Here is a 24,185-nt window from a genome sequence, read left to right on the forward strand (position 1 = left end):
GTGCCCTCCACAAGCGGAGTCATGGCACTCTTCCAATATAAATGGAACCTCATCAGGCATCACACATCAGCTATAGATATCATCAACACCCTGCCAATATAGTGTTTCTGCAATGAAGGAAAATTTCAATGCATGCTGTTTAATTTTCCTCTTCTCCGATTTTGATAAAGTAGCTTCAGTCTCTCTCGTAGAAAGATAGTGCATTATAGCAGTATACCAGGAGGGAATAGACACCGTATCAATCTTGAACAAAGTTTCCATGTCACTTCCTTCAGCCGATACCTATTTTGGCTCTCCGAAATCCACAAGACACTCTACAATGCCCTATAGCTTCGGCGGCTTGCTCTTAATCTCGTAATCAAATTCTTGCAAAGTGATTAACCACTTTGCTAAACGATCAAGCGGCTGTAACTTATTCAACAATAATCGAAGCCCTTCCGCCTTCATATAAAAAACCACCTTCTCATAAAGAAGGTAGTGCCTGAACTTTTTGGTCGCAAATACCATCGCAAGGCACAACTTCTCCATATAGATGTAGTCAATTTTCGATATGCCCTGGCAAAAGCTATCAGATGGTACCACTTCTCCTCCCAAATTTGGAATAAGCAACAGCTAATACTATACATGGTTGTTGCTGAAAATATATAGACCACCTCGCCCCTCATTAGGACCAATGGCCTTACACTATGGCAATATCCAAGTGCACCTTGTACATGCACTTGAATATTATTCTTATATTTAAAGTAGCTTTGTGGTAACTGAAGACATATTACCTTAATACCTTTCTTGATGATGTATTTATCTTTTCTTGAAAAGAGAAACAATATGAATTCATTGTCATTTAGGTGCAATTATCATACTATCTAGCTTGTCGTTTCTTACGTGTGAAAGGTGAGAAGGATCGAAGCTTGCTTGGAAGTGAACTATGGCGGAGAGCAAGAGCAAGAAGAGAGAGAGACACAAAGGGAAACTCTAACAGTCACAATGTGTGACCAGGCCTTCCTTTATTCAAACAGTCACTAAAAGAATAAAGAATAAAGTGATGGTGACGGGCGCTCGCCACTTGCAATGTGCAATGGCAGGTATTGTCAGTGTAGTAATACACGGGTGGCTAGGCAAAGGCGCCTTTACCCCCAACAACCTCCCACTTAAAGGTGAATCTACCCCAATGAGGAGGGAAAAGAAAAATAAAAGACAGTACAATGTACACATGTACAACAAGATGAGGAAAAACATCATCTCATCCAATGCCCATCAATCACCTGAGGAAGGCAAAGAGCTCAGTAGTGAGGCTTTTTGTGAGTAGATTTGTAGGATTTTCGTCAATGGAGATCTTGACAAGGTCAACAGACTTGTCCTCCACGACCCCACATATGAAGTGATACCTCATCTCAATGTGTTTCGTCTTCGTATGGAAGACCAGATTCATGGCTAGCTGAATAGCACTCATCGAATCCGAATGCAACGTAGAGATAGTATCAATCCCAAGGTCATGAACCAAATGGCCCAACCATATGGCCTCCTTGCAAGCCTCAGTGGCTGCAACATACTCAGCCTCGGTGGTAGAGACAGATGTACATTTCTAAACCCTAGACATCCAAGAAACAACGCCTCCAACATAGGTAAAAATATAACCGAAAGTGGACTTCCTACTATCTGCATGTCTTGCATAATCAAAGTTTGTGTAGCCTACAACTCTTGTATCCTGGCTGCGATAGCAAATACACATATCTGTCGTGCCCTTCAAGTATCTCATGATACCCTTTACGATATCCCAATGCTTTTTGCCAGGTATAGCCATATAGCATGCCATAACACCAATTGCAAAGGCAATATCTGGACGAGTGGCTATCATGGAATACATCCATCTGCCCACGACTGATGCATAAGGGATCTTGGCCATCTCGGCCCTCTGCTCATCCGTCTGTGGACAATCGGCCTGTGAAACCTTCACATAAGAAGGTAATGGACAAACAATAGACTTTACATCCTACATGCGGAAACACTCAAGTACTTTATGAATGTACTCCCTCTATGAAAGGTAGAGTAGTCCCTGATGCCTGTTGCGCTTAATGCGCATACCAAGAATCTTCTTCACCTGAGATTTAAGAGCATCCAACTCATCATGAGCTTTCCCTGCTATCAGCATATCATCCACATAAAGTACCAAAATAAGCAAGGGGCCATCATGGGCTTTCTTCGTGTAAAGACACAAATCCATAGCACTTATGATGTAGCCCTATGACTGTATATAAAGGCATCAAACTTATGATACCACTCCTTAGGTGCCTGCTTCAAGCCATGAAGACTTTTCTTCAACTTACACACTAGGTGCTCCCTGCCAAGTTCTGCAAAGCCCTTAGGTTGCTTCATGGATATCTCATCGTGCAAATCCCCATGCAAGAATGCAGTCTCGACATCCATCTGATACATGTCTAAGTCAAGCTGCGCGACTAAGGCCAAAACCAAGCGTAAGGTGGTCATCTTGACCATTAGAGAAAAGATTTCATCAAAGTCAACTCCATGCTCCTGTTTAAAACCCTTAGTGACAAGTCTTGCCTTATAAGCCGGCTTGGGGTTTCCAGGGGTACTTTTTAGCTTGTACATCCATTTGCATGGCAAAGCCTTCTTGCCCTGAGGCAATGCAACCAAATCCCAAGTCATATTCTTATACAAGGAGTCTATCTCAGACTCCATAGCCCTCCCCCAAGAGTGACTGTCACCCCTACGCATAGTCTCATCATAGTGACTGTCACCCCTACGCATAGTCTCATCATAGGTGAGAGGGTCTCCTGCATCTGTAACCAAGACATAATACATTGAGGGCTTAAATCTATCAGGTGGAAGTCTATCTTTAGTAGACCGTCTCACGGCAAGCTCTGCTACCGGTCCAACACCCTGGCCATGTGTACCAACTGTAGGCTATCCAACTAGCTATGCATGAGCACATGGCTCCTCCTGGAATATAACCCTGCGTATCTTTACCACCCTCTCAGGCTGCCTATGTATGTTGTCTTCATGAAAGAATACATCATGGCTGCAGATGACTTTCCGCGCTTACGGATCCCAAAGGCGATAACCCATCTCGCATGCATCCCCATAGCCAAGAAAAATGCATTTGACACTCATAGGATCCAACTTAGTACGCTTGTCTTTGGGCACATGACAGAATGCCTCACATCCAAATACATGTAGATGTGCATAAGATGGAGGTTTCCCAGTCCATACCTCCTCTGCAACCTAGAAATTCAAACCACTAAAAGGTGATCTATTTATGACATGCATAGCTGTACTAACTGCCTTAGCCCAAAATTTCTATGGTAAGCCTGGATGGCTAAGCATACTGCGTACACGCTCCTAGATGGTTCTATTCATCCGCTCATCCAAACCATTCTGGGGTGGGGTATGGGGGGGGGGGGGGGGTCAACTGACACTTAATACCCCTCTCGTCACATAGTTGCTCAAAAGCATGTGACACATATTCTCCCCCATTGTCAATCCTAAGGCATTTCAACCTATGCCCAGTCTAGTTCTCAACCAATGCAAGCCATCTCTGAAACACAGCCAAGACTTTAGGCTTAAGCTTAATGGGATAAGCCCAAACTTTATGCGAAAAATCATCAATAAACATAACAAAATACTTTGCACCATCCATAGACTGACATGGCATGGGTGCACATACATCTGAATGTACCAATTCCAGGGGCTCACTCATGCGTGTCCTACCAGACTTCTTATGCGTATTCCTAGTCTATTTGCCATAAAGACAATGCTCACATGAATCAAAGCATGCGTAGTCAAGGGGCGATAAGTACTGCAAACCAAAAAGCATTTTTATTCCCTTCAAGGACATATGGCCCAAACGGGCATGCCAAAGAGATACATGTGGGATGGAACCCATTGACAAAACATGGTCAATAGAGGACCCATCAACTACAAGAGGATAGAGGCTGCCAGCTTTGGCACCTCTAGCAAACACAAGTCTGCCCACTGGTGATCTTCCAGGCAGAATCCCCAAATGAAACATGAAACCCAGCATCATCAAGCTGCCATGCAGACATAAGACTGCATGTAAGCGCAGGTACATGACATACATCCTATAACAAAAAAGTACTACCAGTAGAGAATTGCAGCCATACATCCCCAATGCCAACAATAGCAAGTGACCTATCACCACCCAAGCGAAGTGAACTAGAAACAGTGTGGTAGGAGTGGAACCACTCACGGCATGGTGTAACATGAAATGAAGCACCAGAATCCAAAAGCCAGCACTACACATACATAGAGTGAACATCGGTCAACGATATAGCATCATAAGAACTAGCTGCGAGTATTACTTCCCATCGGAGTCATCAGTCTGCATGACATTTATCTCCTTGATTTTCACACTGGATTTCGCAGGCATAATGTTGCAATTAGAGAATTTTGCATGTACTTTATCTTTCCCCTTCTCTTTGTGCTTCTCATTGCACAACTCATGACACTGTGGGAGTATATGACCCTTCTTGCCGCAATGATGACATGTCACATTAGTATTTCTCCCACAAGACTTGTTGCGCGACTTACCACGTGACTTAGACCTAGACTTCTGCGAGTCTTTGCCACAGCTATTCCCATGGTCATTCTTGCCATTACCATCTCTGCCTCTAATAGTCAAAGCATGTGACACATGAGAGGCATCCAAGTTCTTACGGTTGATCTCTTCCTGTAAAAGAGCACTCTCTACATTATACAAGTTCAAAATAGTAGCAGGAGCACATAAGGTAGTGCAGAATACATCCCATGACTCACTTAGAGTCCCAAGCAAAAGCAATGGATTAACCTCATCATTAAAGGTAATACCTTGCGAAGTCAAGTTCTTGAGAATAGCATGGAACTGGCTCAAATGAGCAGACATTGTCATATTCTCCTTCATGCGCAGGTCCATAAGCTGCTTCAGCCATGCTCAATGTCTGTCAAACATCCAACGATGCTCCCACTAGCACAAAAGCTGTATGGATCAAGCCAAGAAGCTCAAGAAAGGCACATGAGAGCACCAGTGATGAAAGATCCAAGACCAGATATCAATAAGACATCATGAGCATATAGGCTCTAGCCTCCAGGTATAGCATCCATAGACATCAACTGTATCCCAAATACAACTCTAGCAAGCCAAGAAATATCCCAAGTAAGTTTTGGGAAGCTAGATGCAAGCCAAGACAAGGCACTAGTAACAATCGGCTCCAAACAATGTAACTAGCATATAGCAGTGGCATAGGCCAAGCATGTCAAGACCGGTCAGACATAGGTAACATACATGCCATGTGTACATCCAAGATAGAGCATCAAATGCATTCCAAAGCTGAGCTCAAGCTCAAATGAAGATCCGAAACCAAAGACAAGTTGGATGTTACCCGAAGGTCAATACTTCATTGCATATCCCAAAGACATAGCTCGAAACCAATAGGCATAACCAAACATGAGGTAATAGGCTTCAGCCCACTATTGTACAACATTGATTTACTGTTCAAAACTGAGTATTTTCAGCAAGAAAATCAGTCCAAAATGATGGCATAACATGTGCCTTGCATCCCCCAAACAGTCAGGCATCAATAGGTACCAAACCAGTTAAGTAGAAGTGCGCAAACAAGCGTAGCATTAGATGCCAATGTTACTTCTGCATAATATGACTACGGGACTACTATAAACAGTCCTGGAAATGTACAGATTAGACCCAAATCTGATGCCAATGATCAAGGTGGCTTCAACACATATTAGAGATCATTTCCAAGTGCATTGCCAAGCCCGAAGAAGCATGACATAGCCATCGCTGAGGAGTAGGTGAGCTACTATCGTATGCTGTCCAAATTAGCCAAAAAAATGGCGTAAATTTGCTGATCTCTTCTTCTGCTATTGTGCATCCACATGGCCTCAATGGTAGTGGTTAAAGGCTCTAGGGGGTGCCCAGGGAGACACATAAGAAGCCTCAAGTGCCCAAATGCAAGAAGGAGCAAGATACAAGCTCCAAGGGTTTGAGCTATGGCTACCCTGATTTACTGAAACCTGAGAAATGAATAAAAGCACTGAAAGAACACTTCAATACCTCTGTAGCAATGCCCTGAGAGGGTGCCTTAATAGGCTGGTTCTTAGGAAGCCGGGGAGTGATGGGAGCTCGGGAAGGTCAGCTATGGCTACCGGGAAGGAGACCCAATGCTGTAGGTATTTGAATGGAAGCTAAGAATGCCACAAACCAAGCTCAAAAATTCGGGAAGCCTCACTCTGATACTAGTTGAAAGGTGAGAAGGATTGAAGCTTGCTTGGAAGTGAGCTATGGCAGAGAGTAAGAGCAAAAAGAGAGAGAGAGACACAAATGGGAACTCCAATAGTCACAATGTGGGACCGGGCCTTCCTTTATTCAAACTGTCACTAAAAGAATAAAGAATAAAGTGATAGTGACGCGCGCTCGCTACCTGCAGTGTGCAGTGGCAGGTACTGTTAGTGTGGTAATATATGGGCGGCTAGGCAGAGGCACCTTTACCCCCAACAAGGCGACTTTACTTTGCCATCTATTTGAACAAATACAAAGTTTTAAAGAAAAAACTTCCTTGAATCAAGAAATGCAATTCAATAATTGCATAGATCATAGCCTTGTGAATGGTTATATAGACAAAATTTTAAAGTATAATTCACACATCAATATATATTTTTATTATGCCATCACAGATGTATCTATACTATGTTATTATTTTGCTTGAGGTTTTGGTGTCTCCGAATCTCCACATTCATCAACAAACCTCCAAAACTAACCAAACCAAAATTTGAATTTTGAATCTTTTTTTTTCTCACAGTTGTCTCTATCTCAATCAGACCAATTAACTCTCACTTGGTCACTTAGGATGTAGTTCACCCTCCCTCCCCCCCCCCTCTCTCTCTCTCCCTCTCTTTCTCTCTCTCCCCCTCTCTCTCTATCTTATATAGACACACAACAAAGGAGGAGCTGCATGGAAGTCCCTGCTGAGGTAGTCCAAGGTGAGGGAGAAACAACTAGGGTTCGTGCAATTGTTGATTGATTGTGTGTGTGTGTGTGGCATTAGATCCTCTTGCTAGCGATGGCTCACATCCTTCTTATTCTAGAGCTTTGCTTGTTGTTGACTATGGCATTGCTTTAAAGAGAAGGCATGGCTCTCTCTCTCCCTCTCTCTTGGAGGTGGGAGGCAAGCTAGCAAGGAGATAGGCCAATAAGAAGTGACAATAGTGGCTAGTAAGGTGAAACAAGCGGGTAGATGGTGATGAAGGAGGCAGGCATGTAAGAAGCAACAATAGCAACTAGTAAGGTGAAAGAGGAGGATAGACAATGGAGAATGAAGAGGTGGGCTTGGATGAAAGAGTGAGGCAGTCAAGGGTAGTAGCATCCCCCTCTTAATGGGCCAACAAGAAGCAGTGTTGGCCAATAAGGAGGTGGGAGGCATGAGCGCAGAGAGGAGGTGAGGAAGTAGGAGAGTAGAGGGGGGAGCCATGCAAGGATAGAGGAAGTGACAAGGGGGGACTATGGCGAAAGAGGATATTAGCAACGATGATGAGGAGGCAAGCGCTAGAGCGAAAAAGAGAGGTGGCACTCTCACAGAGGAGGTGGGCGATAGCCAGCTGATGACAAGTCTCTCTCTCTCTCTCTCTCTCTCTCTCCTTCCCCCCTCTCTCTCTCTCCCTCTCTCTCTCTCTGTGTTTCACACATTGGACAAGCCTAAATTTTTTTGAGCAATGCAACTCTCTCTCTCCCTCATTGTCTGTTTGCTACCGCTGCATCCTTTATGAGGCCATTGACTCTCTTTTTCGCTCATACCTACCTCCTTGTTCGCTACCCCTTTGTCCTCTTTCGCCACAATTCCCCTAGTCGCTTCCTCTATCCTTGCATGGCTCCCCTCTTTACTCTCATGTTTCCTCACCTCCTCTGTGCTCTCCTGCTTCCTACCTCCTCACTTGTCTTTGCCACTTCTTGGTGGCCTGCCATAACAATGGGATGCTGCTACTATTGGCTGCATCACTCTTTCACCCAAGTTTGCCTCCTTGTTCGTTGTCTTCGAAGAAGAAGAAGAAACGCGAGAGAGAGAGAGAGAGAGAGAGAGAGAGAGAGAGAGAGAGAGAGAGAGAGAGAGAGAGAGAGAGAGAGAGAGAGAGAGAGAGAGAGAGAGAGAGAGAGAGAGAGAGAGAGAGAGAGAGAGAGAGAGAGAGAAAGAAAGAAAGTTATATTAACGTCTTCTAAAGACCAAAACTGGCCTATGAGACAAACTGTGATACAACTGATGAGGTCCAGCTATCTAAAATAAAAGTGCTGAATGAAAAGCTAAAAACTGGAAACTGAAAATACGGTGCTGTGAGTGTGATAAGTGTCGTGTATGTGTATGTGCGTATGTAGCTCTGGTACTCCAGATAATGGCTACAAAAGGGGAACAAATGTCGGCTGTGATAGGGGAACAACTGTTGGCTGTGATAAAGTGGTGCGATGTGTATATGTAACAGATGCAGGGAGATATACTATCCTGGGATGTAGTAGCAGTCGTCGAAGTCGCTAATAGCAGGTGATCCCTCCTGGATGCAGGATGTGGTACATCGGCGGTGGAGAAAGTGCAAACTGGAGATCTGAGATCCAATGTGTCGAGTGTTGTCGGATCTCAGTCTGCTGTTGATGTAGATCAAGAATCCTCCGGATCTCCTGTCGGTGTGGCTGTGGGGTTCGAAACCCACGGATCCTCGTGCGGCGTCGGGTACGCTCGTCCTCAGCTTGCTGTAGTGTGAGCCCGGAGGTCTGGCTGGAGGCTGGTACAGTAGCTCTCACTCTGTCTGTCTGAAAGAACTGTGTAATAGTCGTCTGGGTGGGCCCCTCTCTAACTGGGACCTGCTGTGTGCTCTGCTCTCTAATGTGCCATGCCTCTCCCAGAAAATGGCCAAATGATCTCTGATCCATATCAGTCATACATCCTTGAAGAGAGAGAGAGAGAGAGAGAGAGAGAGAGAGAGAGAGAGAGAGAGAGAGAGAGAGAGGAGATAAGAAGAGAGAGAGAAGAGAGAGAAAGAAGGGGGAGAGAGAGAAGAGAAGACAGTGAAGAAAAGAGAGAGAAGAGAAGAGAGAGAAGTGGGGAGAGAGAGAGAGAAGACAAGAGACAAAAGAGAAGAGAAGTGGAGAGAGAGAAAGAAAGAAATTTATATTAACGTCTTCTAAAGACCAAAACTGGCCTATGAGACAAACTGTGATACAACTGATGAGGTCCAGCTATCCAAAATAAAAGTGCTGAATGAAAAGCTAAAAACTGGAAACTGAAAATACGGTGCTGTGAGTGTGATAAGTGTCGTGTATGTGTATGTGCATATGTAGCTCTGGTACTCCAGATAATGGCTACAAAAGGGGAACAAATGTCGGCTGTGATAGGGGAACAACTGTCGGCTGTGATAAAGTGGTGCGATGTGTATATGTAACAGATGCAGGGAGATATACTATCCTGGGATGTGGTAGCAGTCGTCGAAGTCGCTAATAGCAGGTGATCCCTCCTGGATGTAGGATGCGGTACATCGGCGGTGGAGAAAGTGCAAACTGGAGATTTGAGATTCAATGTGTCGAGTGTTGTCGGATCTCAGTCTGCTGTCGATGTAGATCAAGAATCCTCCGGATCTCTTGTCGGTGTGGTTGTGGGGTCCGAAACCCACGGATCCTCGTGCGGCATGAGAGAGAGAGAGAGAGAGAGAGAGAGAGAGAGAGAGAGAGAGAGAGAGAGAGAGAGAGAGAGAGAGAGAGAGAGAGAGAGAGAGAGAGAGGAGGAGGTGGAAGAATAGAGAGAGGAAAAGAAGAGAGACAGGTGACAAAGAGAGGGGGAGATAGAAGAAGGGAGAGAGGAAAAGAAGAGAAAGGGAGGGAGGCAGAAGAGGAGAGAGAGGAGAGGAGAGAGAAGCCAGAGAGAGACGGGGGGCAAAGAGAAGAAGAGAGAGAGAGAAGAAAAAGAGAAGCAAGGGAGAGAGGGGGTGAGAGAAAGAGAGAAGAGAAAGATGAGAGAGAGAGAAGCAAGAGAGGGGGAGAGAGAAGAAGAAAAAGGAGAGAAAAGGGAGAGTTGAGAGAGAGAGAGAGAGAAGCAAGAGAGAGATGAAAGAAGCGAGAGAAAGGAGAGAGGGGAGGAAAGGGAAAAGAGAAAAGAGAAAGAGAAGAGAGAGAGAGGGAAGAAGAAAGAGAGAGAGAGAAGAAGAAGAAGAGGGAGATAGAGAAAAGAAGTGAGAGAGAGAGAGAGAGAGAGTTGCGAGGGAAGCAATAAAAGCAAAGTGACACAGGAACACTAGTTATATATCATTAGAGAATCACAACCCAAGGTTTAAACTCATGCGTGATACACCAATCAAACTCAACCCACACTCAAACCAAGTGAGCTATGACTCCATTGGTAATATTTAGCACCCAAGGTTTGCGACTCTCTAATGATATAATAACTAATGCCCAAGGTTAGGATTCATGTGTGGTGCACCCACCAAACTCAATCCCCACTCAAACCAAGTGAGCTATGACCCCATTGGCAATATTTTAGCACAATTCACATGATACCCTCTGGAAGATGAATGTTTTGGCACAATCTACTTTTGCCCAAGGTCAATCACTTAAGCTTTGTCATTTATCACCTTGCTTCCTCACGAAAGATTACTATACTGATTTTCGTGCTCGTGCGCAGAGGTTATTTGATTTACAGCACTAAATCTCCATAGCTGGAGACTGTAGCTACAGTCATGAAGAGGGCGAGGGACGACGATGAAGACCGAGACTCTCAGAAGGCCTCCTTGAATGGAGAATCCAACGGTTTGCCAGACCAGAGTCACAGTTCCTTGCCTGGTTTCGCTTACGCTGATGTTGAAGACGTAGAAGAAGAGGACGAGGCCCACGAGAAAGAGGAAGAAGACGAGGAGCAACACCTGGATAAAAAGCCGCACACGGACGAAGAAACCTACAAACCAAGAGGGCCTACACGCAGAGATACTGAAGTTCGGCGTGATTGCCCTTACCTTGACACCGTAAACAGACAACCCGTGGCCAATAATTTGACATCTTTCATTCTGCAGTATCATCCCGTTGCCGCATGGCAAGGAAACTAATGAAGGCCTACTTTTAGTGTTTGTCTGCATAATTGGTCGAAGAAGCAGTCACTTTGATATGAAATGAGATTTGGTAAACTGCAATCCTTCGTTATTACCACTAACATGATACGGCACGAGAAAGCAGTAATTGGTAGAAAAAGCAGTTACTTTGATATGAAACGAGAATTGATAAGCAGCAATCCCTTGTCATTACCACTAGATGATACTTAGAAAGGCGCAAGACATGGATGTAATTGCTACTGATTCTTGCTTTGATGATCGTAATGAGTTCACGTACCTATTAATTAGGAGTAACGAGTGAGACCTGAGAAAGTGGTTTACCACAGGACCTCTTTAAGCGGAGTGATTATTAGGGTCACCTGCATGCTGTATGTAGTCCCTTTTGGATGATTTGTGATTGGATAAAAAGGCCTGCTAGGTGGTATATTGGATTTTGACTCATGGCTTGGATCTTGTCATAAAAATTATCAAATCCTAGCCCTTAGTCCTCACGATTTGGGGGCATTTGATTTGATCCAAAATTTAGGTCCTAAACACCCCCAATTTATAAGCAGTCATGGTCATCTCATAGTTGTTAGCCCTACTCGGTGAGGGACACTAGGAGCTCTTTCGGTCCTCGGATCCACTAATTTTGGTCACTTTTTTCTTATTGTCATTTGTCCCTATTTTCCAATTTGTTAGTGGTCATAGACATCTCCTAGTTGTGAGCCCTACATTGAATTAGTGAAAGACACTAGGAGCTTTGTCTGGGTCCACTCATTTTGGTCATATTCGTTCTTTTTGTCCATTGCCCCTATTTTTGGGCTCTGTCCATCTTGTTGGTTCCATATCCAAGAGTATTTAAAATGTTTTTTCAGGATTATGCCACCTGAGAGTACTTTTGTAGTTTCTTTAGGGTTACGCCAATCAAAAGTATCTTTTGGGTTTCTTTAGAGTTTCTTGCCTATTTATAGGCACAGTTGCTAGTTGGTCATTATCACTTCATGCCTTCTCACCTCCACTGTAGTTACACATTGTAGCATGTGGAGGGAGTCAGGACCGGTCATTATGTTAAGCTTTTATCATTGTATTTAGTTGAGTTTTCCCTTCGTTGCCTTTATTGTTTCTTCTTGCTCGAGTGCTTCTCTTCTGTTGCCATCTATCACATGATATCATCACCTAACCTTTGCTTGAGTCATTGCCCCCTTGATCGCAGTTGATTCTACCCCTCCCCATGTTGTGCTAAAAATGTATTAGCCTGACTTAAACAACCCCAAAAGATGCTTAATTAATGAAGAAACATTATTATTTTAAAGAGAAATACGATCTTAGAGAGTAATTGTGTCTCACATGCCAAACCCTAACTTGGATGCGCCCAAACTTTCTATAAATGGGCATGCTGTCCACTACTCCCTTAATCTCACTTTTGCAAGTTTCAGGAGTTGTACCTTTGTTGCCCACACCTCGTTCACAGAGGACATTGCAGTTAGAGCTTCCCATTGCAGTTTGCATCCATTTGGTGCTTGATTCGAGTCTCTTTCATCATCTTCTCATTATCACCTACTTGTTGGAGCTGTCATTATCAGGAGTGCTTGTATTTGCTGCTATTAGAGCATCCACACACAATCACAATCATTTGGATCTTGTTGCTATCGGGAGTTGTCGCCATCGTCTTTTTGCCTACGTTTGGGGTTTACACCCTGCATTTGTAGTGGTTGTCTCTCCTCTAGCAATCATCAATATTATCTGCACTGTCAACATCTATTAGCACCTGTCTCCCAACCTCAGTCAATTTGCGTTTTGCGTACTTCTTTTCATTGCACAATCGCTAGGTACGTTTCTGTTTGTATTTTGTATCTGCTTCATCATTGCATACTGTTGTTTGCAATAGGTTCAGCTGTAGTAGTTGTGTTTGCTGGTGTTCAATACAAGGAGATTGACTTGCTATGTTTTGGGATCTATTTGGAGTACGATACACTCTCCAACTCATAATCTCTGCTTTGATCCTGGAGATACGAGAGTTCAAGGTTTAGTATTCACTTCATAGTATGTATACTACATTAGCATCATATATTCAGTAGTCATTCACTTCATTATTCATTGCGTTCATTGTCTTTGAGTTGTCCTAACCCTAACTGTGTTCTGTGTTATTAGTTTGTGCTTTATTGTATGATGGTTTTGTGTATTCTATATTTAGAGCATTTCTTCACATGGGAATAGAGCTATGTACTCTGAGAAACCTTGGCCTTTGATTGGAAAGCTCATCTGTAGAAGCAGGAATAACAAAAGGGTTAGATGACTTCGAATGCATTCACATCAGCGCTCTAGTCTCCACAGCCAAACATGGACATAAACGAAAAGGAGCGGGCTTCCCTGCTTGCTACTACCTGATTTGACATGGGCAAAGAATCAGTAGACTACCATGGAGTCCAACGATCATATTAGATTTCTGCTGCGCTGTATGTTCTCATCCTTATGTATAGGGCTTAGCAGGAGATTGACGGTAAGCCAAAGTTATCTCCTTTAGATTTGGTGCAAAAAACTAATGATCTTGTAGGACCTTTGAAATCTCCACTACGGATTGGCCATCTGCAGGTGGAAGCTGACTTGGATTACACTTCACTTCCACAGAACTTTTTTTCTCTAATGCTAGGTATGAATCCTCTCATGTCAGATTCTATGCTAATTGATTTTGTGTTTTTTTGTTGGATTCGGAGATGCTCATGAAGAAGGGACTATTCAAAATAATCTTTGGTTTTTGAATAATGAGGAAGATATGTATTTCTTTATGAACTCAAAACTAGGTAAGAAGCTAAAAGAAATTTTGTTTCTCATGGTCAATTTGGAGTACATTCATGTTCATGCAATTCTCAAATTAATGCATTTAATGGACAAAAGGAACTAATCATGTTTTTCATAACAATAGCAATTATTAATCCATTTGTGCTTTCACCCATCTTATGTTACACCTTCCTTTCCACTTTCATTAAGTGTACCACATTTAACACTATACATCACATTGGTTCTACACACTTCAGCACAACCTTTAGGACCTCTACATACTCGTTTCTATTTAGTGCATTGATGATGGAGATTAGACCTCCCACACACTTTCAGATTATCCCTTTGGAAGTGCATCCCAAATATACTCTAGTGTGGGTCATTTGGCACCACAGTTTGCTTCTATGACATTACCTAGTGGATCATCTGGTCATTATGTTATGCCCTAGCCGACATTTGGATAGGGCTATCGTATCCTAGTTCCTTCACCTTCACCTTTACCTTCAGTGCTGTATGGAACTATGTTGGTTTCGACATCTCTATATTAATCAGTACTTATTGGACATCAGCAACCTATTTTCGTCTACCATTTACCAACTCCTCCTTCTCCTTCACCACCACCACCATCAACACCTTTTCCTCCATCCTACTCTACCTATCCACTTTCACAGACATGTCATGGTTCTAGCTCCTCATTTGCCAAGCATGTTTTTAATAACAAGACTCGTTTCAGTGGGTGAAACTTCTCTACTCAGTCTAACTTGATGAGGCATGTCTTAGACTCTCAGAACCTATGGGATTTAGTGCAAGAGATGGAACCCTAACCGGATCTTGCTCTTGTTTCATACGAGGTTGTCCGCTCATGGAAGGTTCTTAAAGCCTCCACTATTGTTAGCTTATGCAGGACTTTTTACTTGAGTTCCATTATTAGCTTCAACATTTTGGCTTAGCATTCGAGCGTTGGCTACACTTGACTTTGACCGTTATGCGGCTTGGAATAGGACCTGTTGTATCAATTTGGATTATGAGCTCCAAAACTTTAAAATCACAGACAAGGATGACTTCGGCGTCTTCTTGCTGAGTTCTCAATCATTGGGGCCCTTAAGTCCTTTGACGATTAGGTTCCTTTGTTCCTTAACAAGTTGCCACAAAAATATATTCACTCTGTGTAGCAAGTGATTTCATAACCGCAAATGTCCACATTTTACGAGTTTTAGTATCAACTACTGTGTCATAAGACGTCCTCGATAGAGGGGGCTCTTGTTGCATCTTCTGAGAAGGGCTAGCAAGGCAATGGCAAACAAATTTCAAATCAAAATTAAAATCACGACACGGCTATCGAATCCTACCACACAATCAAATTCTCAAACTTGGATGGCATAATGTATCTAAGAAGAATAGGTATTGTCAACATTGTCAAAAGTCACCAAGCCATTATGACAATGATGTTAGAAGTGGTGCAGCAATGGAAGCATAAACAACATGCTGAGATAAACTGCTGAAACACAAGACAAGAGAAAGAATGAATGAATGAACACAAATACAGATGAGAACTCAGATGTATGCGCGGGAAACGGAATCCATATTGAACACGAGACAGCAGCATACAACAGTGAGTCACTGGCTGTGTGGGCACCCTGGCACTGGCTTCTCTCTCCCTAGAAGAATCCACAAATGATGGCTGAGGTACACAAAGACAAGGAGCAGTACATCAATATACAGGTGTAAAATGGGGGGAGCAATAAATGCAGTCGGCCAGCATTTAGTGCTATTCGACCAGCATTAAATGCTCCCTAGCCCTAAAAAAGGGCACCGAAAAATGCCAAATAAATACTATATAAAATGCTGTAGCCTCTGTAACCGGCCTGTTCACTGGGAAGGGCGGTAGTGTACAACCAAAATATATAAATGCTTTCATCCAATTAACAGTCACCCACATTACCTGAACTTAAAGACACAAAATCAAGAAGAAATAGAGGAAGCTAGAATGCTCCTGTTGCCACATAGACACCCTGTTGGCCCCTAAGTCAGGCGCCCCTTGCGGTATTTCTTTATTTTTAAATAGAAAAAGTACAATGGGCTGTCTTTCACCTATTTTGGGTGAAATTTGACAGCATAACAGTACAATTACTGACCCAAATCAAGCTGATCAGGAGGGGAAACTGTTCTCAAGTCTGAAACTTCTGGTTGGAGTGCAGAATTGACCATTTCAGTCTGCTGTAATTACTGGTTCAGACCTGTTCTGAAACCTGTTTTCAGCTCATACTGTTCCCTGTACTGTTCAGCTCATTGTAATTACTGGTTCAGACCTGTTCTGAACCCTGTTTTCAGCTCATATTGATCCCTGAACTGTTCATCAAAATCTGTGCCAAGTGCCCCTTGATTCTGACATCAATTGGGCTCTGAATTACCCTTTGAACAGTCCAAAATCTGTACTGATTCAGTGCTGTTTCAGACACTTGGTAAGGTTACCACCCTCACTTGTCCTTGCTGGGAACTGCAAACAACTGCTCCTGTTCCTAAAGAAAGGAGGCTCTTGCCTCATGCAAAGATAGCATAATCCCACACAGCTGTACCTGAATCAGAAGAAAGGCCCTTGATTCTGCAGCATAACCATACTGTCAGGGGGAGAGAGAGAGAGAGAGAGAGAGAGAGAGAGAGAGAGAGAGTAGGAAGCAAGGTCAGCCCTCTGTGCATCATAGACAAGGTAGACTAGCTCTCAAGAGCTCTCCATCTGCAGCAATCCATCTCCCTTTCACAAAAAATGAGCCTCCCATGCATTGAAACTCGTTTTTGTGCTGCTCTCTCTCTCTCTTTTGGGAATTTATGCCCAAGTTGTGACACATGGCATACATGTAACAATTTTCCTGTTTAAACCTTTTGGTCTAAAATTCTCCATCCTCGGTTCAAAATTTGACCTTGGCACAGATCAGAGGATTAATCCTCGTACAAAAACGAAGATAATGACACGAACAGATTCTGAGGTCCAAAAATAGTAATTCCCTAAATTTTAGGAGTTGCTTCCATTGCATCCCACTAGTCTTCTGACTATCTTTGCAGACTATGGCTACATCCAAATTTACAATGTAGCTCAACTGAAAGTGAATTTCCACTGATGACTCCACATGGACTAATCTCTTGAAGATTTGTCCATCTTCACTTTGAACTAGTCTCTTCCAGGCTAGTTCTTCAACACACTTGTCCATATACATTTTCACAAGTCTCTTCCAGGCTTGTCAATCTATAGTGCCATCAGTCTCTTCCAGACTTATATTGGACTTTAACTGTCCAGTCTTGACTCACTGGATATTCCTGTCCGTTTCACATACTGGCCATGCAACTCAGGCGTTTAGATTTCAAGAGGGATCCTTCCAGAAAGAAAAACCAAATAAAATATGTAATAAAGAAATCAACAAAAAGGTAATAGTTGTCACAGTCTTGTGACAGTCTCTGCAGCACAGAATCACACCTGAGCTGACTAATTTGCTAATACCCTCTCTCAGATCAGGGGTGATCTGATACAATACAATAGTACAATGATGGGGAATCATAAACTATACAACATAGAACCACCAGAAGAACCATGGATATCCAAGCAGTGAGTGGCCAACCCACCACCAAGATGCCTCGGAGAGTATCTGACGTTGATGTCGATCATAACAGCACCACCTGAAAATAGAGAAGAATCATAGCAGCTCTTTGTGTTATGTCACCTATGTCATGCAGGACATACAAGACCAATCTGCCAAACATGTCTCTGAACATGTGACCATGGAATCCCCGCCTTTGGCTAGAATTGCCAAAGTGTCCCCTCATGTGGGCTCTAGATGAAAACCTCCCGCTGTCTGTTAAGTAACCAACCTATCATGAACCTGGATGTCAATCCTAGCTCCAGGATTTGTACTTGCCAGACTTCGGTTGATGCATCAGGGATGTCCCTCTCTAGATCCTCTGCATTTGTATAGACATATAGATGAGGCACAACTGCCCCATCTCACCACCCTCTCATTCTCTCTCTGGCATTGGAGAGTCATGAGGGATGTCCGCATCACTACCACTAGAAAGCAGCTGAGGAAAGGACCACTAAGCCCTTTCCACGATCCGAAGAAGAGGATCCCTTCCGTGCCTTGGACTTTGCCTTGGTTGGAGGATCAGAATCAGAATCTGAGGCAGAGGATGACTCGTCAGAGGAGTCCGCATCCTACTTCATCTTTTGCACCTTTTTCTTCCAGAAAGCCGCTAACTCTTTGTAGTCCTTCCTTAAATGATCTTTCTTGCCACAATGATAATATTGGGCCTTCGACTTCTTCATCTTTGAACCCCTCTCTAAAACTGCAAGAGCCTCACCTGAACCTCCATAATGTGATGGAAGTCTCCCCTGTAGTCGCAAAGTAGCCTCATGCTCAAGTAGCATGGAGGACATGTGAAGAAAATTGACAGGAGTCGTAGATGTCTGCGCTCGTAAAGCTTTCGCCACTCCATCAAACTCCTGAGGAAGCTTGTAGAGTACCGTATCAACAAGATGTGCCTCTGATAGAGCAGACTGCATAGTGCAAAGCTGGTCCTGGAGTGGGGTAACACGAAGTAGAAAGGTTGAATCATATCTGTGGATTCAAACTTTAGTTGCTGGAGCTGTCCGTAGAGAGTAACATCCCTCATGGTGGAAGGAGCCACGTACATCAACTGTAATTTTGACCATATATTGGAAGCTATCGTACAGGAGGTGACCGACGGCAGGACTTCTTTGGAAATACACCAAAGTAATGCCGAATAAGCACGGGCATCATCCGAATCCCATGTAAGCACAGCCTCCTCATGGTTGTCTTCATCAAAATCAGATGGAACAGAAGGTTGTTGAGGACGTGCCATAGCTCCACCAACCATGTACCATAACCGCTTCTATATAAACCAAGCCTTCATCACCGCACTCCACGTGTAATAGTTAGGCCCATGGAACTTGTCATCAATGGAGGTGCATGGAGGAGCCATTTGGAGAGGATTCAAAAAAGTAGGCAAAAGAAGGGATTGGGAGAGGGAACACAACCAAACCACGAGCACAGACTGCAAAAAGCAAGAGTTCACATGCACTATAACCTAAAAACTGATCAAAATAAGCCAAAATCTGCTGCACAAAGTCAAAAAATCAGTTGAAATCTACTAGAAACAGCAAAAACGGCCTGTTCTGCTAGTTGCCAGCCCAAAATAGTGCTGTAAATAGCAAAACGCAGGCTGCACACTGCCTAAACAGGTGTAGGGAATTGTCGCCAGCAGCCTGATGAGGAAAACACAGGCAGTAGGAGGTATTGGATAGGCAGGTGATGCATATGCTGATTAAATGCAGAGTATGGAAGCCAAAAGTGGGTCGCAATCAGGTTGACAGCAGTCGCTCGGGCAGTAGAGGGGTAAATCAGTCCTGAAATCAGCAATAAAACACAACAGAAATACAAATCCTGAAAACTGATACCATGTCAGAAGTGGTGTAGCAATGGAAGCATAAACAACATGCTGAAATAAACTGCTGAAACACAAGACAAGAGAAAGAATAAATGAATGAACACACATATAGATGAGAACTCAGATGTATGCTGGGGAAATGGAATCCATATTGAACACGAGATAGTAGCATACAACAGTGAGTCACTGGCTGTGTGGGCACCCTGGCATTGGCTCCTTTCTCCCTAGAAGAATCCACAAATGATGGCTGAAGTACACAAAGAGGAGGAGGAGCCCAACAATATATAGGCATAAAATGGGGGAGCAATAAATGCAGTTGACCAGCATTAAATGCTCCCTAGTCCTAAAAAAGGGCACCAAAAAATGCCAAATAAATACTACATAAAATGCTGTAGCCTCTGCAGCGCAAACTCACACTTGAGCTAACGAATCTACTAACAAATGAGTGTTGATCTAAGGTAAGCGGACAACCAAAATCCAAGAATCAGACCCCTGCAACCCAATCAAGTAACCCCCAGCAAGGGAAGCAGGTTGGTGGTAACCTCTAGTAGGGGCAATAGTGAGGTGAGACCCACACTGCCACCGGTTAGCCATTGCAGTCGGCAAACTTCTCAACTCTAGAGGGTTTGCCAGATTGGTTTGCAAAGGCCCATATTGCTTCCTTAGAGACATTGGGTGCGAGTCTTATTCACATCTGCAAGTTGCCTCTCGACAAGGTAACTGCAGAGGCCCACTGGTCGAGCACATCAATACTTGTTCGGCTTGTGGATAGTGTAGCCACTCATCGCATGACTCCTATAGAGGATATTTTCATTTTCTGAGCCCCTATAGTCGGGAGAGTTTGTGTAGGAAATAACTCCTCAGTCAAGATTTAGACCTAGGGTCACATCAGTTTTGCTATTTACTAGGGTCAATATCTGGCTTCGTTGGATGATGTCTATCATGTTTCCCAGCTTGGGGTGAACTTCTTGTTTATTCAGTAGCTTTGCCAATTGGGGCGAGCAGTCTTCTTCACAGCAATCACAGTTGAGGTCTTAGACTCTTAATCTGATTTAGTGATTGCTTAGGCAAGGCACAACGTAATGGCCTTTACCACACGACCCATTTTCTTATCGAGCCGACTGCTTTGCTGACTCAAAGTTCCATTGCTTCTAGGCCTTGTCTACCACATCGGAGCCTAAGGACTCTGAGTATCTTTGGCATTTTTGCTTGGGATATCTGTTGAGAAACCCTTCATCTTTCACCCGTAGTTTGCGTTTTTGTGTTTCTGCGTTTTGCGTTAGGGTTTGTAGCCCCAAAAAGGAGCGCTATCCTAGACTGACTGTGCCTATTTATAGGCCACTCTCTCATTCATTCCTAACAGTTGATTCATTCAATATGTCACCTCTTTTCTCCAGCCTCTCCACTACCCTCACACCCCTTCAGGAGAACATTGTGGTTCGTGGTTCGTGGTTTGTGGTTGTCCATCATCATCTTTCTTGTGCTACGGCACCCTTGGTCCCTTGTATCACATTCACTCCATGATTCAGATCGTCATCATTCCATTCATAAGAGTTTCTTCTCTCTTCTCTTCTCTTCTCCATGTTTGCCGAGTTCACTCTGTGTTCCTCCCCTCAAACTACTATCTTGCTGGTATGTCATCTTTTGACATGGTATCAGGTTGGATCTGCTCACCTAGCAGTGAAGATCCTCCACTCCAGTGAAGGCAAAGACCGGTGGCAGGTTTGGCATCTACTTCTCTTCTTCTTCCGCTGCATCAAAATCTCGTTTTTGCAGACTTTAGGTGTTTCAGCTTGCTGCCCACACCCTGTTCACGGAGGACATCTCAGCCGAAGCTATCCATTGCTGTCTCCATCAGTTGGTGCCTGATTTCCAGCCCTCTTGACACAGTTTGGAGTTGATTCCAGCCAGGCGACTGCTGTTCCTATGGAGACCTGTTGCCGTATAGCTTGCCATGTTATCACAGTCCTGTTGACTGCGTTTTTAGTCTTTCTCTCTTCTCACCTGCGTTTTTCTATTGATTCAATCTCTTATTGTTGGTTGCATTCTCCTCCCACTGGCAGCTGACTTCCAGCCCTTCCACTACCCTCCCACCCCTTGAGGCGGACATTGCGGTTCGTGCTTCACACTACCCTTACACCCCTTGAGGTGGACATTGCCGTTCATGGTTCATGGTGGCTGACCTCTTCCTTCTTCAGCAAGGCACACTGGTATCCATGGCTTCTTTACCAACAGATGACTAGACTATTGGGCACTCCTATTGTGGTATCACCAGATACACCACCAATGCATGCCGACTTCGACCCTTGCTATGCGTCCTCCAACAGGCACTCCTTGTGCCACCTCTCCTTTCTGGGCCACAAAGATTGTTCTGCATCGGCTATCAGCGTACTATGCTCAAGGCAATAAGACGCATCCGATGCGCACTAAGTCCTTTCGAGCACATGGAGGATCGGTTGGCGCTAGGACCTCTTGGAGATTGTCGCAATGCCAGCGACAGTCTTCTCCCACTTATTTTCAGGTAGAGTGGCTTCCACGACCTACGGATCTGCAGTCCGCTCCATCGAGAGATAGTGATTGTTTGATACCGTCTCCTCATCAGTCCGCTCCTTTGAGAGACAGTGGTTGCTTGACTCCTTCCTCTTCTTCAGCTACCCAATCCGCTCCACTAAGAGACAACGATTGTTGTCCACCTCTTGCTCATTCTAAGCCGCACTCTTCCCCACCCTCGACTACTCAAGTTCGAGAGGCTACCTTTGGGAACTCTTCGGTGCCCCAGATACCTTCTTTGGCACGACCGGCGGTACGTCCTTCGTCATCAAACATTTCGGAGTCCGTGATCCATGAGTTTTTGGATTCCCTATCTACTTCAGAGGGGGATGTTATTTCTTTGCCCTCAGAGGGGGCATCTACTTCTTCTTCGACTTCAGCGGGGGCCCCTCCACCTCCCATCTCAAAGGGGGAACCTACTCCACATGAAGTTCTTCACCCATCCTCTACTTTCTTGGGGTGGCTGTCTTTGACCAGTCATCTCTTCTCCTGATACCCAGGATCTTCAGGTACCACCTAGATCGGGACCTCGGAGGTTCAGCCGTGACTTGGTGATGAGGCCTTCGTATTCCTTCCATCATGGATGCACGGAGCTAGTGGCTTCTCTCCCGAGGTTGAGTTTCGGGTTCTCTAGTTCACTCTATCTACTGTTCTTTACTGCAGGTTCCCTTTCTGGTGGAAATCTTGGATCTTCGAGATCCTCTACATCTTCTTTCTCCTCTTCTTCTTTCATTCATCCCTTGGTCAGTATGGAGCCACCTCCCGAGATCGAGTACGGGCATATCCTTATGGTTCTCGACACCACACAAAGTCCAACATTCCTTCTATGCATTGCATGCTGTCATCATCTATGTCCTAGGGCGCTTGGGCAAGTGAACAATTTCCCCATGAGGTACACTCTCCAAGTGGCACTTGCTGCATGAGCATTCTTCAGCATGTAGCATTGCATCTCCACCTCACGCTTCTCTTGTTCTCCTTTTTGGGCTTGAGAGGGAATGTTGAGAAACCCTTCACCCTTCACCCGTAGTTTGCGTTTTTGCATTTTGCGTTTAGGGTTTGCAGCCCCAAAAAGGAGCGCCATCCTAGACTGATTGTGCCTATTTATAGGCCACTCTCTCATTCATTCCTAACGGCTGATTCATTCAGTCCGTCACCTCTTCTCTCCAACCTCTCCTCTACCCTCACACCCCTTTAGGAGGACATTGCAGTTCGTGGTTCGTGGCTATCATCATCATCTTCCTTGTGCTACGACACCCTTGGTCCCTTGTATCACATTCACTCCATGATTCAGATCTTCATCATTCCATTCATCAGAGTTTCTTCTCTCTTCTCTTCTCTTCTCCATGTTTGTCGAGTTCACTTCGTGTTCCTCCTCGCAAACCCTACTGTCTCGCTGGTACGTCATCTTTTGACAATATCTTGACTATGATTTTCTTTATGAGCTGTCGTAGTAAGGGATAGTTGAGGGCCTTCCATGCCTAAAACTATCTTGAGAGGTTTGTAAAGCATGCCAACTAGGTAAGTAGCATCCTATACCCTTTCCTCAATTGTCTACCATCCTTATTGCGAAACCTCTTGGGCTCACTCATGTAGATCTTTATGGTCCCATATCCATTATTGCCTTGAATGGGGCATTGTACTTATTTTTGATAGTGGATGATTTCTCTAGGTACATGTAGGTGTACTTTTTCAAGCACAAGTCAGATGCCTTCACTTATTTTAGTGCTTGGGTGCAGCCAGTTCATAACCAAACTAGTATGGATAATACGAGGAGTGATTTTGGTGGCGAGTTTACTTCCCACAAGTTCTCTTAGTTTCTATAGGAGTAGGACATTGCGCGCTAGCCCACCTCTACCAACTCCCTTGTATAGAATGGAGTCGTAGAGTGTAGAAACCGGATAGTCATAAATATGGTATGCTTTATGCTGTGAACACTTCGGTGTATATCCTTCATAGTTGCATTCGTACTATATATGGACTAGTTCATTCCGTAAGGTTCGTATTGTACTGTATGGTACGTATCCGTATCAATTCGTACAAAAAAACAGGTTACTTTGGTCTATGAAGACTAGACCATACAATATTCTCCAACTCACAAGCCTTATGTTTATTATCATAATTTCAAGCCTCTCTTAGTCTCCCAACTTCTAAGATGAATATGCAATTCCAAGCGTATTCCCCTCTCCTCTCTCTCTCCACCCCTTTCCCTCCAAACTGCCAACTGTATGTGTGTGTGTGTGTGTGTGACTCACAAAAGAATGAAGAGCCTCTTTGTCCATCCACGCTACACTTTGCTTTGTTGTATGATGTATTACATA

At 44.1% G+C, this 24,185-nt stretch overlaps 1 protein-coding gene across 3 annotated transcripts in view; it reads left to right on the forward strand.

Moving 5' to 3' along the window:
* The first annotated feature begins 10,482 nt into the window (after window positions 1–10,482).
* Window positions 10,483–24,185, forward strand: part of LOC148010338 (uncharacterized) — an 85,735-nt gene continuing 72,032 nt past the window's right edge. The window contains exons 1-2 of one of the 3 annotated variants that reach the window (XM_087672255.1): window positions 10,483–10,602; window positions 10,683–11,028. In XM_087672255.1, coding sequence (XP_087528381.1) covers window positions 10,738–11,028 — 291 coding nt within the window. In that variant the 5' untranslated portion in view covers window positions 10,483–10,602; window positions 10,683–10,737. The other 2 variants (XM_087672256.1, XM_087672254.1) reach the window with 2 other exon arrangements.

Source organism: Lygodium microphyllum, chromosome 29, assembly GCF_053477565.2.
Source record: "Lygodium microphyllum isolate KBCC chromosome 29, Lygodium_microphyllum_v1.1.10, whole genome shotgun sequence".
Lineage (NCBI taxonomy): Eukaryota > Viridiplantae > Streptophyta > Polypodiopsida > Schizaeales > Lygodiaceae > Lygodium > Lygodium microphyllum.